Source organism: Notolepis coatsorum, assembly GCF_963971535.1.
Source record: "Notolepis coatsorum genome assembly, chromosome: 4".
NCBI classification, from domain to species: domain Eukaryota; kingdom Metazoa; phylum Chordata; class Actinopteri; order Aulopiformes; family Paralepididae; genus Notolepis; species Notolepis coatsorum.
In genome coordinates this window covers 56,149,544-56,168,635 of record NC_140168.1, presented here as the reverse complement: position 1 = coordinate 56,168,635, position 19,092 = coordinate 56,149,544, and the positions used below count along the sequence as shown (strand labels likewise).

The 19,092-nt window shown below is 41.6% G+C and overlaps 1 protein-coding gene across 1 annotated transcript in view; it reads right to left on the bottom strand.

The window, feature by feature from the left end:
- epb41a (erythrocyte membrane protein band 4.1a) overlaps positions 1-19,092 on the bottom strand; it is a gene marked incomplete at its 5' end in the record, with an annotated part of 94,820 nt that overhangs the window by 72,695 nt on the left and 3,033 nt on the right. The window contains 8 exons of the mRNA XM_084312940.1: positions 3,884-3,981; positions 4,059-4,211; positions 6,857-6,944; positions 10,018-10,236; positions 12,221-12,296; positions 12,413-12,455; positions 13,394-13,498; positions 14,192-14,473. Of these exons, the coding sequence (XP_084169066.1) occupies positions 3,884-3,981; positions 4,059-4,211; positions 6,857-6,944; positions 10,018-10,236; positions 12,221-12,296; positions 12,413-12,455; positions 13,394-13,498; positions 14,192-14,473 (1,064 nt within the window). The remainder of the gene's footprint in view (positions 1-3,883; positions 3,982-4,058; positions 4,212-6,856; positions 6,945-10,017; positions 10,237-12,220; positions 12,297-12,412; positions 12,456-13,393; positions 13,499-14,191; positions 14,474-19,092) is intronic.

Sequence of the window (19,092 nt, the reverse complement as noted above, 5' to 3'; positions counted from 1 at the left end):
AGGAATGAGAGGGAAATGGAATTGAATTGCACTTAGTTGTCTGCATACAAAGGAACATATTTGTTTTCTAATCATTACTCAGTATGGCACTGTAACACAACACTCCCTCAAACACAAGTTGCAAATCAGGACACAACCACTGATCTAAAATAGAATAGAATTAGCCTTTATTTGTCATAGCACAATCTATTTGATATATCATAACAACATGTTGTGAATAGATAAAATATAGATAGAAACACCAGCAACAATCAACACACACACATATTCAACTCTATACACTGTGACAGATCTCCTCCCCCCTCCCATGGATATGTGAAGGATGGGAGATACTTCTGCCACAGGAGGAGTAGAATCAATTAGGTAGCTGATTAGTACTGATAGAATACACCTGCGCATAATTAGTTCACACACATCTCACGTGCACACACCCCAGACACACACACTACAAAGCCACTTGGTTAGTCAGGAGTAATGTGAGCGGAGTAGGAGTTGTGTTATTGAGAGAGAGAGAGAGAGAGAGAGAGAGAGAGAGAGAGAGAGAGAGAGAGAGAGAGAGAGAGAGAGAGAGAGAGAGAGAGAGAGAGAGAGAGAGAGAGAGAGAGAGAGAGAGAGAGAGAGAGAGAGAGAGATTGAGATTGAGTATTCAGAGTTGTGACGTGAGAGGTAGTGAGAGGTGAGGAGGACGCGAGTAGGTGTTCTTTGTGTACTGGACCCTGGACTGGCTGAGATTCCCCCTTGTGTACTGACCCTGGACTGGACGACTACCCTGAGTATTGAACAATCCCTTTTTCTGTCGGCGAGCCTGTTTTGTGTTTTTGACCATCGGACTGTCTATGACCATTCTCTTGCTTATCAAACTGGATTTTTGCCTTAATTCAATACATATTCTTATTGATTGATATTGCTCTTGTGTGGACCTTTTGAATTTGTTTGTATTTGAACCGTGGCGAGTCTGGTCCCCACCAGATTCGTCACAACACAAAGGATAAAAACAAGTGTGTATATGAAAGAAATACATACAGAAAAGTCTGTATATTGCACTAGTCATATCATTCAGCTGTATATTATTGCACTTAGCCAGGAGTTTATTGCACAGGATATTATTGCACACACACCTACACACACACACACACACCTACACAAACACACACACACACACACACACACACACACACACACACACACACACACACGTGCAGCATAGTCGACTCAACACACATAAAGTATAAACGGCGGTACGGCGGTATATTATTGCAGCCATTAACCATTTATTATTTGTATTTGTATTATTATTGTATTGTTTGAGAAAGTTCAGTTATTTGATGGCACATGGGTAAAAACTGTTCAGAAATCTGAAAGTGTGGGTCTTAATTAATAGACCTATAGCGCCTTCCAGAGGGCAGCAGAGTGAAGAGGTGGTTTCCTCGATTATGTTTGTGGCCCGAAGTAGACATCAGGTTCTGTATTATGTGCTCAAATGAACTGTGTGCTGGTGATTTCCTGTGCCGATTTGATGACTCTCTGAAGTGCTTTTTTGTCAGCCACGGTGCAGCTAGCATACCACAATCTGATGTAAGTACGCTTATAATAACACCAGCAGCTGGTGCAGGTTAGCTCTCTGCAGTGTTCTTCTTCACAAGAGAGGTTACATTGACAGTCCATGTGAGGCCCTGGGAGATGTGTGTGCCTAGGAGTTAGAAGTGTCCGACCCTCTCCACCATGTCTCCTCCTCTGTCTCGTGGAATTGATTACCATCGCTTGTGTTTTGGAGTGTGTTTAGTGCAAAGGTTGTTGATGGAGCACCGTTTTGACAGTTTTGTGGACCTCATCCCTGTCGGTGGACTCATCACCATTCTGTATCAGTCCCACCCCTGCAATGGATGCGAGGTGGGGGACGCCAGAATACATGACATTCTATTACAGTACAAGTACAGTCAACTTGGTGTTCTCCGAAACATTCATGAATTCTAGAGTTTACTGTTACAGGTCAACTTCTGCTGTAGAGAGTAGGTGCAGCATCTTTCAAGTTACTGTGGGGGGAGATGGCGTTTCGTTGCTCTAAATCCCTAGACTGAGGGCTCCTCTGACACCTCTTGTTCTACAGCAGGAACTATCACTAGCACAAGTAAAAGGGACCAGATTTAAAGCCATGTATGCGACGCCACAAACTAAACATCTCTCAGACTTCTACCAGTCAGCCAAAGGGAATCCCTCCACCCACAGGGAGATGTTTAGCCTTTAAGCCCGACACCTGCCTCTCTCTCTCCTGGCCTCCCTGGACACAACACCCAAGTCAATGGAAATACTAAGGGGATACCTTAAACACAAGGGCGCCAGAATAGGGGGTCACTGAGACCCCCCCTCCCCACACACACACACACACACACACACACACACACACACACACACACACTTATTTCAGGTATTATGTCAAATGTTTCTTAGCCACAACGTCTGAGCCAGGTAACGCAGACTAACTGTGTTCCATACAGTTGGCCTTCTCCTGCTGATGGTTAAATGAATGAAGTACAATTTACATCTGTGTTATCCTCATTTCCTCCTCTTTCATTCCCGCCAAAGGATAAGACACACAAGGCATCTGTCTCATTGATTGAGTGAGTTTGTGAGGTGCAGTGCACCACACGTGCTCCAAAAGGGACAGTGGTACCTGTGGTGTGTGGAGAGTGAGTCTGCAGCAAAGTCATACAATTATATTAAATGTGTGGTTCTCACAGTGTTTTAGCCTGTATGAAACCATTACATTAAATAACTCAATAATGCTGTGACCTCTATTTTTACTTCTATTTTACATGCTATACTATTTTATTTCATACTTATCTTGTCTAACACAGTCTCTGGAGCGAAACAGTAAGAAGCATTTTGTATGGCGGCTACGTGGCGTAGTGGGCAAGGCGCTCGCCACGAAATGCTGGAGACGCTGGGCTCGTCAGTTCGAGCCCAGCGCTCCACATTTGCTTTCAGTTTAGCTGGTCGTTCATACTAATACACATTGGCCGTATTAGGGGGTGGGAAACTGATGGGTGGGGATCGGGCGTTGTGGACAGCGACTCCTACGGGTCGGTTGGTGCGCCTGCGCAGTAGAATCAGGAAGTGTCGGGGGCAGCGTGAGCCTCCCACGCGTTACTCCTCGCCACTGAGAGATCGAGCTGCGCAGGTGAAAAGATGCGACTGCTGTTACCTCAAGTACCGGAGGGGACTTGTGCTATGTATGACTTAGTCCACATTGCAGCCGGCTTGTGGGAGGCAAGAAACAGCGTCCGTGACAGGGGAGGGTTGAATTGGATGATACGAAATTGGGATGGGAGAAAATATATAGAAAATGGGAGAAAAAGTGGATAAAAAAAAAAAAAAAAAAGCATTTTGTATAAAAGTATTCTGTACTTCTGTATGACAACCTTGAAACTTGAAACTTGAAACTTTGAAATGGGAGATTTAAGATGATATGCTGCCAGTTGGCTCCACTGTCTGGCTGAGGATGAGATGTGAAACGCTGTTTGCTCATCATCCAAAAAACCTTTACATAAATTAACAGTTAATGAGTATTTTGTTCATTTAATGAGTAGTTATAAACGTTTTGGATTGATTGGATTGAGTTTCACAGCGTAAAATCCTTGTTTTTGCACCGTACGGAACTTTGTTGGTTTGGGCTGTAGTTTGTTGCTGCACTGTACTGTTTGTTTCACACTCCTTCCTGCTCCTCTTCTCAAAGTCAACGCGTTCGGTGGAGCAGGTATAACTGAAAATAGCCGTGATGATGATGGCCACCCAGTGCAATGCCTGTAATGGAGCTAATATGTAAGTGAACTAAGGCTCAAAAGGAAAAACAAGAAAAGAAAACACATGACCACTGATCTCTTACCTGAAGAAGGTGTGATGCTCCACACACACTTTCCACATCTTCTTGGCCGCTTTGTAATTAGGTAGCTTGAAGCCGATTGCACTTTCATACGGTTCCAGAAAAAAATAATGCTCGGATCACGACTCTTATATGATTATCATAGATCTGTGTTTGTTACGGAGACCGGCTGCTGTACCTCGGAGGGCCGTATCTTGATGAAGAAGCTGCTGCGCTTGTAGGAGACCTTGAGGACCTTGGGCCATGGGAAACGGTTGATCCTCAGCTTGTCTTTGTACACCATCAGACCACTGGAGCACACACCCAGCATGATGTCCACCCCATCCAGATCCTGAAGAGAGAGAGAGAGTAGATAGATAGATAGATAGATAGATAGATAGATAGATAGATAGATAGATAGATAGATAGATAGATAGATAGATAGATAGATAGATAGATAGATAGATAGATAGATAGATAGATAGATAGATAGATAGATAGATAGATAGATAGATAGATAGATAGATAGATAGATAGATAGATAGATAGATAGATAGATAGATAGATAGATAGATAGATAGATAGATAGATAGATAGATAGATAGATAGATAGATAGATAGATAGATAGATAGATAGATAGATAGATAGATAGATAGATAGATAGATAGATAGATAGATAGATAGATAGATAGATAGATAGATAGATAGATAGATAGATAGATAGATAGATAGATAGATAGATAGATAGATAGATAGATAGATAGATAGATAGATAGATAGATAGATAGATAGATAGATAGATAGATAGATAGATAGATAGATAGATAGATAGATAGATAGATAGATAGATAGATAGATAGATAGATAGATAGATAGATAGATAGATAGATAGATAGATAGATAGATAGATAGATAGATAGATAGATAGATAGATAGATAGATAGATAGATAGATAGATAGATAGATAGATAGATAGATAGATAGATAGATAGATAGATAGATAGATAGATAGATAGATAGATAGATAGATAGATAGATAGATAGATAGATAGATAGATAGATAGATAGATAGATAGATAGATAGATAGATAGATAGATAGATAGATAGATAGATAGATAGATAGATAGATAGATAGATAGATAGATAGATAGATAGATAGATAGATAGATAGATAGATAGATAGATAGATAGATAGATAGATAGATAGATAGATAGATAGATAGATAGATAGATAGATAGATAGATAGATAGATAGATAGATAGATAGATAGATAGATAGATAGATAGATAGATAGATAGATAGATAGATAGATAGATAGATAGATAGATAGATAGATAGATAGATAGATAGATAGATAGATAGATAGATAGATAGATAGATAGATAGATAGATAGATAGATAGATAGATAGATAGATAGATAGATAGATAGATAGATAGATAGATAGATAGATAGATAGATAGATAGATAGATAGATAGATAGATAGATAGATAGATAGATAGATAGATAGATAGATAGATAGATAGATAGATAGATAGATAGATAGATAGATAGATAGATAGATAGATAGATAGATAGATAGATAGATAGATAGATAGATAGATAGATAGATAGATAGATAGATAGATAGATAGATAGATAGATGACGGACGGACGGACGGACGGACGGACGGACGGATAGATGACGGACGGACGGATAGATGACGGACGGACAGACAGACAGACAGACAGACAGACAGACAGACAGACAGACAGACAGACAGACAGACAGACAGACAGACAGACAGACAGACACAATCGTAAAAAAGGGGAAATCACATGTACATGACTTGTCTCTTGAGGCAGAGCTCTAAAACAATGTGAAATAAAGTGTAAAGTTACTACAGTATGTGGTCTTAATGGGTGAGTTCAGAATTTTGGACCCCTAGTCTTATTTCGCACTTAGCAATAATGTTGTAGATCAGTCCTTTCTCAGCACAATCTGTTCTTCATACTGGACACACGCAGCCCCGGCTAGTTAGCCACAAAACTAATGCAAAGTCAATGGGGCCAGGCTCCAGTCCGTTTCAGCGTTTATTTCAGGGTTTGTACGGACTGGAGCCTGGCCCCAATGACTCCTGTTGACTCCACTGATTGACAATGTCATTGGTACAGTAGGAAATACTGTAGAGAGCTAGGGGTAAACAATTCAAAACGTACCCATTGATGTTCCCTATGTTTGATTGTGCCCATTGAAACTAAAGGTTGTTTTCTACCTCGTATGGATAACACGTGTACATTGTATTGTACTATATTGAATTATACTGTATTCTATTCTATCTCATCTGCGTGACACTGACTTGCAATGCCGCCTGTCGTCCACAGTGGGGCAGCATTGTGCCTTCCTTTCCAGATGGTGTCGTCCATATATTTTATTTAAATCCCCGATTTGATGCAAACAGACTGACCTCATTTCTGCTTTTGAAAGCTGACAAGGGACGTGTTTTTCTCTCGTTTTTTTGTTGTTGTTGTTGTTGTTGTTGTTGGTGGTAGTGGTGGATGGAAGGCAGGCATGCATACAGTACTCACTTCACATCTCACATACTGTACAGCCATACAGGAAGTGGGTGTAAGAGTCAACTAACCCGATTTTGTAGGCCATTTGATATTCAGACAACTCCACGGCTAGATCAACAGCATTTTTGAAGATATCATTTAGGGTGATTTCAAAGACCTCATTATTAATAATAATACAAAAATACACTGTCTACACTACACTGTCCACAATTATGTCCGTGTTATAATCCGAAGCTAGAAGGGCATTTCTAAGTTAAGATTAGTCTTTTGGTCTGTGTGTGGTGTGTGTGTGTGTGTGTGTGTGTGTGTGTGTGTGTGTGTGTGTGTGTGTGTGTGTGTGTGTGTGTGTGTGTGTGTGTGTGTGTGTGTGTGTGTGTGTGTGTGCGTGCGTGCGTGCGTGCGTGCGTGCGTGCGTGCGTGCGTGCGTGCGTGCCGAACCTTGGCTTGGTGGAGGTCCACTCCAAACATGGACAGTTTCTTGGCGTTCTCCAGGAACATCGTGTCCGCCAGGGCCGGGTTCATTGTCCTATGAGGAAAAACCCGCAGATCAGGGCCCTGTTTCTTGTACCTGGATAACTGAGTTAGCCGGATAACTTTAGCTGGATAACTGGGTTAGCCGGACTTTCCGGTTTCATGTACGTGGATTTTCCAAATCACCATGACAACATATCCAAAAGTTTGAGCCTGGTCGAAAGCAGAGTTCAAGTTCAAGTTAGCCTGAACTATCGCCACGCCCCCGCAAAGAAGTGACAGCCCGTTTCCTGAAACTATTCCCACAGTCTACGATCTGCATTATACCATTCTGAATTACGTTTTTGTGCTCCATTCTTCCAGAGGGGGCTTTTGAAATGTAAAATAGACCCAAAATGCTGATATTAAATTCACTTTGTCCTAAATAATGCACGTTATATATACCGTGGCGACGGTGGCGCTCGCTCGTGCGATGTACACATGATGTGGTTATTTTAATTGTAACTGGGATTAAGATGTCTGATGAGATGTGCTGTTTGACGGATTTGAGAAATTGAATGAGCCGTTGACGTCACATTAATGAATGAGGATAAAGAGATAAACTTCATTCAAAACAAAGGATATTCTAAACACGGGTCTCTCGTTCATTAATGTATAAACAATGAATTTATCCCATTTGGCCCAGTGGCCCAGCGGTAGTGCTCAAGCCTGCCAATCCAGCGACCGGGGTTCAAATCCCGGTGTTTCCAATATGATTTTTTTGAATATAATATTAATGATTATACGCCAAAGTAGCCTGGTTTTAAGTTAAAATATTATAAATCTACATGCATTGAGGATGTCATTCTTTATATAGCTCTCAACGTGCACCAAATTGAATTATTCCTATATTGCAAAAAGAAGGAAAAGACTAGGGTCTTGAACCCCGGTCGTCCGTGTGAAAGTCAAAAGAACAACCCGTTAGACCACATTGGAGATAAGTTAAAGATTGACTATACATCAATCAATGGGTAAGAGAGCCGTATCGTAATTCTGTATAACAGTTAACTAATAATTTTCGCTAGCAAGATCTCATTTGATTATTCAATCCAGCAGGCAAGTTTAAAGAAATATAATCTGATTGATTGAGGTAATGAGGGACTTAGAATTAGCCTATAGATAACGCATTTAACTTGTCGGCGAGGCGATTGAGCCGTATTGCAATCTGTCAATAAAGTCTTAAATCAATTAATCAATCAATGCCGTTGAGAATCAGGATCTCTGCCATCGATACGTGCTGGCTTTTCACCTAAAACGGCCGCGCGCATTTAGCCTGACTCGCAAGTCTGGCTTGAGTTAACGAGACTGAATCCACCTTTGTGAAACAGGAAAATCCCGGCTTCGAACATCGGGTTAACTGAAGCTGGATAATGGACATCTTGATCGACTTAGTTGAACCACGTACATGAAACAGGGCCCAGATCATTGGAATTTTAGGAATGTTGAAAAGTGAGTGAAAACAGTGTTGTTGTGGTGCGGTGTGAAAGAAATACTATTTCAAATACTATTTCAAACCCACGGCAGCTGGAGAGAATGGAGGATTAACTAAACAGGCAACATATACAGTATTTAAGCTCAGTTTCCCTAAAAGACACAAGCAAGCATTGGATGCTTAGAAGCAGTGCTTTAATCATAGTCAAATATCCAAATCATATAATTTTAATGGTACAAATCTGCAGTAGATTCAGTTCTTGAACTGAAACATACTGTGGTCAATATGCACTGTAATTGTAACTTAGCCTAAAGAGTCAGAATCAAATGAGGTCGTTGTTGGAGTCGGTACCCCCCTTGGTTCCACATCCCACAGCTGTACAGTATGTACAGTACAGTATGCAGAGTGTGTGTGAGAACCCCTTGTATATAGCCGTGTACCTCCACTATAAACTAGGGGTGGGACGATACGAGTAACTCAATACAATATGATACTGATATTTGGCACTCGATAACGATAATAAGTAATAACACGATATCTGCGATAATCGATCTATTGCAAGAAATGTTATCTACGATACATTACGATATCTGTGTAACAGAAGAAGAAAGAATACCCATAAAAAGGCAAAAAGCAGGAACTATGTATTTACATGAAAGCCTATCAGATTCTTTAGTGTGCATCACAAACTGGCCAATTGTACATGAAACAATGTACAACAAATTGCATAGTGCCTCCTTAAAGGGGAACTATTTTACTATTTCTTTCACTATTTGGGCACTTTTACACAATCCCTGTGAGTCTATGGAACACCTCTGTAATTTTTTATTTTATTTTATTCATTGTTTTGTATTTCTAATGAAGTACTCAAAAACAGCATTTTTCTACCTCAAGATCTTAAGCCGTTTTGAGGCTGGGCTCCAACCACTGTGTGGCCTGGTGGCAACTGCCACACCAACTGCCACATTATTATGCAGCTGAGAAATCTCTGACATCACAGATATGCACATTTTCAGATGACTCAGTTCAGTGAGGGTGAATATTGTGAGAGGAGAATTGGAAGAATGCGCCAATATGAGAATTAGAGACATAGATCATATTAATATAAGTCCATATAGCTAGGAAACAATGCTAAACACTGAAAAAGGCCGTTTATAAGATAGTTCCCCTTTAACACACACTGACCACAACATGATTATCATTAACTATTAATTATGTCCCCAATGGAAAACGTTGTCACTATTTGCAATAAAAATATATATACATCATCTGTTTTATCTAATAAGAAAAAGTGTTCAGTCTGTTCACCTCATTCCAATCATTATATTAAAGTAAATGGGATTGTCAAGCCAAAGAAAATATTTTTTAAGTTCGATACTTGTATAGAAAAATAAGTGTATTATTGTCTATTTAAAACTGAATCAAACCATAAACAAGGTTGGGATGTTAGATCATAATGTGAAAAACTGTGATTTTATATGTCTGCACTTTATGTGCTCATTTTATGCCTGTCTTTTTTCTGTTGTGAAGCACTTTGAGCTGCAGTCTCTGTATGAAAGGTGCTATACAAATAAAGTGTATTATTATTATATCGGATTTCACAACTATATGGATGTCCTGCCCCACCCTGAGTCTAAACCACCCCACGGGTCGTCACCTGTACGTGCGATGCAGCTCCATCATCTTCTCCTCCAGCTCCTTGGTCTGGCCCTGGGCCATCTTCATGGCCTTGGCGTACTCCGTGCCATGGACCTCGGCATCGTACTCGCCCAGCTCCGACTGGAGGGCGTAGGAGCCCAGCAGAGCCAGAGTGACGAAGGAGCAGGGCAGGCAGCCCGACAGGATGTCCTTACGCAGCTGGAGACACAGGTAGTACCTAGTGCCGTGCACCACACACACACACACACACACACACACACACACACACACACACACACACACACACATACATACATACATACATACATACAGACAGACAGACAGACAGACAGACAGACAGACAGACAGACAGACAGACAGACAGACAGACAGACAGACAGACAGACAGACAGACAGACAGACAGACAGACAGACAGACAGACAGACAGACAGACAGACAGACAGACAGACAGACAGACAGACAGACAGACAGACAGACAGACAGACAGACAGACAGACAGACAGACAGACAGACACACACACACACACACCACATGTTGAGTCTTCAGAGTCTTTGATTAAGGACAGAGTTTACTGACAGAATGACATGTTGCAACATGGATAGATCTACACTGTAAAAGAAATCACAGGGAATTCACTGTATTATTTTACAGATCACCCTTGTTGTTCTACTTTAAGTGTAAATACCATAAAAATACAGTAAATTACCTTTTATCAAAATATTAACCATTAAATAAAGGTTTTAATCTGTAAATGTATTTGATTTTACTGTAATTTGACAGTAAGTATTTGGAAACCATTGATGTCAGACATTTACAGTTTTCTTGCAGCTTTTTTCTTACAGTGTAGGTTACAGAAATAACCCTCTAAAGAATGGCGTGCTAACAAAGTATTTATACAGGAGAGTAGATAAAACTAAGTGGAGCGTTGACGTACGTAATATGAATTATAGATATGATGTACAGAGATATCGGGAATTATAGATATGATATACAGAGGTATCTGGATAATGATGCATACTTATGGGACAGCTGTATATGTGCATTGTGTGTGTACAAGTTGAAAGCTATGTGTAGAGAAGGGGGTAGTGTGTGTAGATAGATTTGTCTGGGAGTGAAGGCTATGTTTATGAGAGAGAGAGAGAGAGAGAGAGAGAGAGAGAGAGAGAGAGAGAGAGAGAGAGAGAGAGAGAGAGAGAGAGAGAGAGAGAGAGAGAGAGAGAGAGTGTTGGTAAATGTCCCTATCAACAACATTGACTGATCCTCATCTTATGACCCCAGAGAGCCAGTGATGACTGTAATTATACATTAAGCCACTACTGCTGCCACTGCGGTTTATTTACGGTAGTGTTTACGTATGTTGTGGAGGCAGCAGCATGCTGCATGGGTTTAATTTATTAATGAATAGTGCTACTACTGTAGTAGTGTTAGTAGTAGATGACAGGTAGACATACAGGGGTCAGAGAGGTGAGAGGTTGCTAATTAAGATGACTGGCAAGGGCAGAACTATCTTAAATCTGTGAACCTACAGTATATATCACAATTTTTAAATAGTGCAATAAATGTGTGCATAATTGGGAATAGGATCATGTCAAATTGTTTCCAAAACTGTGGCATGACACTAAGGTATAACACAGTGATGTTAGTGAGAGTTATTCAGTTAAAGAGTTAAGATATGTGATTTTATTATGATTTATATTAGTACAGGAAGTACATCTCAGTGAAATTATTCAAATGAAAAATACGTGTGTGTGTGTGTGTGTGTGTGTGTGTGTGTGTGTGTGTGTGTGTGTGTGTGTGTGTGTGTGTGTGTGTGTGTGTGTGTGTGTGTGTGTGTGTGTGTGTGTGTGTGTGTGTGTGTGTGTGTGTGTGTGTGTGTGTGTGTGTGTGTGTGTGTGTGTGTGTGTGTGTGTGTGTGTGTATATATGTGTGTGTTTTTCTAACAACTTTCTTTAGCCCTCAATTTAGTCTTACAGGCAGGAGATGAAGCCTGGTGGCTATTTGTAATTCCGTGTCCCTGACATGTATTGTGTACCTCTTGTAACTGGCAACCACTCAGGCTTGCCAAGACATTAAAAGGTACACGATAGATGCCAGGGTCAAGGTATTACAAATAAACATAGTTTATAGCTTTGGTGAGTGACATTATGAGCATAATAAATCATCTTTATCTTTAAGGCTCTTTGATGAGAGTGATAGTACCTTGTTATGTCCTCAGAGAGCTGGGCTGGGTCAGGCGGGTAGAACTTCACATTGAATGTGAAATTATAGTTGGTGTCTGGAGGACAGAGAGAGTGTAAAACAAGTGTGTAAAAAAAACGGATCAAATCAAATTATCATAACAGAGCAGCATAGCAGAGTGCAGCATGAATTGGAGCATTTGATTTAGCTCACCTGGCATCTGCCTCCGAATCTCCTTGGTGAAATCCAACCAGGTCTGAGCGGAAACATTTGGTAATATTGGCAGAGTGAATATAAACACGGCCGATCAAAATATATTGCTCCGTGTCACCATTACATCACATTTGTAATTTGTGTGAACAGACCTGTATTTGGAGTTATGGCTGGCTAAGAAAGGCTTATTATAAAATAATAATAAATATAATAAAAATTATATTTTCTATCTAGATGTAAAACTCCTCAGGAATATTTCATTTATGAATATACCCAAGGTTTTAATGGTACAAAAAAAAGATTGTAGCTTCAAAGGAACATGCCAACATTATGGGAAATATGTCATACAAGAAGATAGATGTTCAGTAGAAAGCTATCCGGCTGCAAGGTAGCCTAGCTTAGCACAAATACATTGAAGCGGATATGGACCACTAGCCTAGCTTAAAACTCCAGGAGAGACGTTATTGGCCAGCTAGGCTAGCTGGTCCATATCCACTTCCATTAATTTGTGCTAAGCTAGGCTAGCTTGCAGCCGGATAGCTTTCTACGGAACATACAGAGGAAACTGGTATCTACCTTCTTGTCTGACTCTGGAGAAGACAGTAAACATATTTCCCATAATGTTAGCTTCTAATATTAAGTATAATATTGAGCCTGAACTGTCCTAGTCTTTCAATCTGACCCCTTGCAGTGTCGGCCATATGCCTGTGAGTTGTTATGGTACGTTCAGAGGAAGCTTTATAGGCCTACTGTATAGTTTTCTATGGAATGGCATGTTCACTGCTTCGAGAGCACTTCCTGTTCCATGCTAGCAACAACCAGTCGTCGTCGTTGTCTCTGTAATATGGCTCCATTAGATTCCATTATATCTATCATTTTAGAGAAGATATGAGGGCAGTTAGATATGAGATCCATGTAACTAGTGAAACTAACGACGGCTGATGAGATTGAGCTTTAACAAGTGGTTTGGATGGGACCCACCTTTAGGGTGGGCGTCTCCCAGATGGCCAGGCCATAGTAGTCTCTCTCCAGCAGGTTGAGGTGGTCACACACCTTGGTGAACAGATCCTGACCTTTGGCATGTTTCTGTGTCAAAAACACATGGATATCATTAGTATTGAGTAAGTAAGTAATAAATAAAGTGATTCACTTTCAAACTCTAGAATCAAAATAAAAACTCAAGAGAAAAGAAAAGTCAATCGCGCACCGCATGTCTCTGTTCAGCAGCCAAGCAGCAGCAAAAGCACTGGTCTAGATAGTGGATGATACTAGGCTATCTCCCCACCCCCACCCCCACCCTGATACTACCTGTATCATAAGGGGTTTAAAAGGAATAGGCAGGGTGTCTGGGTAGTGTAGCGGTTAAGCACTCGCTTACCACCGCAGAGACACAGGTTCAATTCCCGGCAGCGGTACCTCCGGATTGGTCTTCATTACAAACACAATTGGTATGAGTCCTGGTCGTTGCAATAGTGCCTCCTACTGGTCGGTCGGGGCGCCTGTTCGGCAGGGAGGGAATCTGGGGGAGATAGCCGTGAACTTCCGCGCACGTTACGCTCTCCCAGTGAAACTGTCAGGTGAAAAGAAGCAGCTGACAACTCCAGTTTGTATCAGGAGGAGGAATGTGGGCATTTACACCCTTCCCAGACCGACATTAGGGCAGCGCAACGACCAGGTAGGGAATCAACATAACGACTAAATTGGGGGATGGGAGAAAAGGTGAAAAAGGCACAAAAAAAGGGATGGATGGCGAGAATGATGATTTGTTTGCTCTCTTACGTCCAGCTCGCACTCGTACAGAGTGTTGTCCAGCAGTGTGACTTTGATCTGCATGATCTTGGGCCGGCGGGGCGCCTTGGGAGGCTTGCTCTCCTCCTCTGCCGCCTTCTCCTCGCTCTCTCCGTTCTCCCCGTCGCCTCCTTCTCCCTCAGGCTTGGGCTCCTCCTCCTCCTCCTCCTCTTTCTCCTTCTCCACGGCTGCGTCCTCTCCTTTCTCCTCCTCCCTGTCTTTTCCACCCTGGTCCTCGGGGTCGGGCTCCTCCCTCTGGTCTAGCGGGACGAGCTGTGGAGAGAGGCGGGAGACGCTGTCGCTGTTAGAAACCTTCCTGTCAACTGATTCAGTTCATTGACGTTCCTTGTGTTTTTTTCAAGGAAGAATACCATCATTCTATGCTCTGCTTGGTGTCAGACTTTGATGCCAGTTCTATTGAAGCTTGTGTTACAATTCTAAATATACCAGCTATCTGAGGAAATATACATCAACCAATATCAAATGTTAGCTAATTAACAATGCAACAAATTGCTGATGATTTTAACATCCAAAGTAATAACTTGTTTAAATGACGGATCATAAACAAGGAGATGGCGGATCTCATTCAACTCAATGTTTCCTCAAAGAAACTGATGACCCTTCTTTATTTTATACTGTAGTTTCCTTGGTTTCATGAAGCAAAGCAGTTTGAAAACCAAACACCAATGCTGTTGAGCATACGTAGAAATGAAGTCTTAATTATGATTTCTACACACTACTGCTAACTACGATATCTTTAAACATTGGCATTTAGAATTTCAGTCAGTTCTAAACTGACATTATGTCATTGAGAGGGAACGCTTCAGTTCACTGAAAAATCATTAGTTGGCAGCTAACTGTAGCCTAGCTGTCCAGGAGTAATGCTATCAATGCTAACAAGCAGAAATGCCAGTACAGAAATTATATCCCCACATTTTAGAGAAATAGGCTAAAATTATATCATTAATACTACAACACCAGGAAAAAAGCTGATTCAAAAGATTGAACTTGAGATCTCATCCCAAAATTTGTATTCAGGTCAACCGCTCTCTACATTATATTGGTGAGCCAAACAAAGTCTGTGAATAATTAAAAGCTCAACGCAGGGAAAAATAAGGAGAAAAAAAGATGGAATGGGGATTCTTAAAATAACCAACGATCAGTAGAGGGGGAGCCGGCCAGCCTCACACTAAATCTTGCAAGTGTGTCTTGGGTTACTACGAGCTCTCTGGAGGGAACGCTGGCTCAGTCCAACTGATCTAAATGAGTCTTTCAACTATAGGCCTGGCCTCAGGAGTTCAGAGAGGAGAGGGAGAGGGAGAGGTAGAGAGAGAGAGAGAGAGAGAGAGAGAGAGAGAGAGAGAGAGAGAGAGAGAGAGAGAGAGAGATAGAGAGATGGGGGGGAGAGAGAGAGATGGGGGAGAGAGAGGGGGAGAGAGATGAAAAGGGAGATAGATAGAGAGGGAGGGAGAAAGAGAGAGATAAAAAAGGGAGATAGAGATGGAGAGAGACAAAGAGAAAGACACGAATGAAGAGTGTTTTTCTGACCCTTAGTCTATCTAAGCAATAGTTATTTCTGTTATCTTGTAAGTCTGGTTAACATGTCAAGACAGCGTACATGGCGTATAGCACTCAGTAGCGACAGCTCAAGAACTGTTTGCTGTCAGAAATGACCAATTCTTCATATTTTGCTGTTGGCCACCAGTTACAGTGATGTAGGTTATGTTTGTGTTGACATTAAGATGCAGCGTTGTAAAGACACAGGGCGGGATCCAATAAGAATGGATTGCACGGTGGTAATTACACCCTTAACTGCGCGGGTTTGCGCGCGGTATCTACTCCGTCTTTGCGAGCTATCCACTAAGGACATTGCGTGGATGAGATACCAGTGCAGACACGCCCATTATGTGTGGAGTTTGCTCCTGATCTGCTCCAGCGCAGTTGGCTCGCGGAGCAGTCTGCACCTGACAGCTGTTGGCAGATATCAGGAAGGGGAAAAATAAACCCGAAATGAGGCATAGACATAACAGTCTTTTTCACCATTAGTATTCCGTTCATTTCATATTGTATTTCGTTTACTTCGTAATGTATAGAGCTTGCTTAATTTGTATTTTCATGACACATTGCATCCTGTGTTTTTGTCACTATCTTTCGTCATTGCATATGTTTGTAATGTCCTATTCCAATTACATTTGTAACTTGGTGCTTGGTCAAGGCACATTAATAACATAGTGGCTAAAATGAGTAGGAGTATTTCAATGATCAGAAGGTGTGCTCATCTATTGAGTGAGAAGACAGTTAATGACAACTAATGTTACAAGCTTTAGTCCTATCACACTTGGACTACTGCCCAACAATTTGGTCAAGCGCTTCAAAGCGGGATCTGGAGAAACTTCAGCTCGCTCAGAACAGAGCGGCACATCTCGCCCTCCGCTGCGCTGCTCACAGAGCAGTGTTGGGGGAATGCATGCCGCTCTGTCTTGGCTTAGAGTGGATCAGAGCTGGGCATGCAGCCTTGTAACATTTTTTGTTTAATATTTATAAAATTAGTAAACCTAAGTCTTTGTGGTCAGAACTACAACCCACCAATACTAGACATGGCTATGTCACCAGACACACAGTGGGTCTTCATTTTACTTCATTTTTACTTCATTTTACAAATGCACTTAAGAGAACCGTAATGTATAGAGCTGCTGCAAACTGGAATTGTATACCTGTGAAGATAATGATGATCAACAACAAATTTACTTTTAAGAAAAAGTTGAAAAATGCTGTTATGAATAATGAAATACATTTGAGTTACTGATTTATTTAGTTAGTATTGTTAGTTTAGTTAGTTAGTTAGTTTAGTTAGTATTGTATTTGTGGCTAGAGCCTTTGTGTGTGTTTTTTTGTGAGATTTTAAAGATATTGAGAATGTACTTAGGCTAAAGTGTTTCTTATGTTTTTATTGTTTTTTTATTACTGTAATGTAATGTACTGTAATGTTGTAAGTTATGTGTTCGGACCCCAGGAAGAATAGTCTTTCACCCATGGGTGTGTAGACTAATGGTGGTACCCCTCTCCTTCTATTGGGTGACTTCAACCTGCCTGACTCATCTCAGTCGGTCCCAGTGGTCTCCCTCCTACATTCGTTTGACCTGACTCCCACTGCCATGCCTCTCACCCACAAAGCAGGCAACTCATTGGATCTCATATTTTCCCCGTAACTCCAGCATCATTAACACCACGGTAACTCCCCTACATGTATCTGACCATTCCTTCATATCCTTCTCACTAACTCTCATGCTTAACCAAAAGGTCTTCACCCCAACTCAAACCGTCTCACTCAGACGCAACCTGCCCTCCCTATCCCCCTCCACCCTCTCCTCTGACATACTATCCGCTCTACCTTTGAGTGACACCTTCTCTGCTCTCCCCACAGAGATGGCAACCTCCACCCTCCTCTCAGCCCTTGCAACCTCCTTCGACAAGCTCTGTCCCCTCATTGAGAAACCTGCCCGCCCTTCCCCACCCAGTCCATGGCTGACGGATCCAGTGAGAGAACAAAGACAGGTCCTGAGAGCGGCTGAGAGGAAGTATAGAAAGTCACGCCTCACTGCTGACATCGACACATATCACAACCTCTTGTTAACATTCTCCAAAACCATTACTCAATCAATCAATCAGATTTATTTATATAGCACATTTAACATGACACGTGTCAACCAAAGTGCTGTACAGAGGGTAGATACACATAGATACATATTGACAACAATCACACTCCGTTTTATGGGAGGGCACACAGGCAAACACATAGGAAAACAGGGCATGAGTCAGTGAACGGGAAAGGCTAGTAGGTATAAGTGGGTTTTGAGCCTCGATTTGAAGGCATCTATCGAGGGGGCGAGCCTAATGGAGGTGGGGATGCTGTTCCACAGTTCAGGGGCTGCGATAGCAAAGGCACGGCCCCCCCTGAGCTTGAGGTTAGACCTCCGGACTGTCAGGAGCCTCTGATCGGCTGACCTGAGGGACCTGGTGTTGGAATAGGGGGATAGGATGTCTGAGATGTAGGAGGGGGGGTGACCATTAACACTTTGAGTGCCACGGACGCGTTTTATCGTCAGTTCATGCTGCCAGTTGAATGCCAGCAACGCTATATAGCGTTTGTTTGTCGTATTTTTTTTTATTAGCGGTTTGAATTCATATTTCATATCAATCGAGCCTCACTTTAGTGCTGCAGACTCTCTCTGAGCTCCATTGGGAAAATACCGCCCCCTATCGTCTCTCCCTGTGTAACTGCACCCCATTGGATTAGACTGATGAAGGGGGGGGGGCCAGTTTCCTCATTTAACTTTTCCGTCAAGCCAACTGAAGGATCCAAGTGATCGCCGAGCCGCAAAACAATGTGGAATACATATTTACAGTACCCAACGCTGAATCAATAAACACGAACGATATTTGGAATGGCGATCAGGAATTGGAATAATCTTTTTGGAGAACATCTGATCTGAGGTAAGCAATTTATTTTACCAGTCTTGGGGTAATCGGATCTGTTTTGACCTATATATCAGCGTGTGCCCTATGTGTGTGTGTGTGTGTGTGCGCGCTGATCAGGAAATGAGAATATATTTTTCAGATCGCTTATATAGCGTGCATAAGTACACATATACTATCGATAATCTAGCGTTTATTTGAAAACAATTCATAAATAGGCCGAAAAATTACAACGTTTTTTGTGTATGCCAGAATATTCCAGTAAATGCCGTTTATCACGGAATCTATATATTTTCCTGAAAAACGAGGGCTTTTCAAAATGCTATAAAACAGAAATGAACCGATTAAAAAAACAATCCGTTTCGACAATGTTGACTGCAAACAAGTCATTGATAAACGACGGGCAGATTAGACAC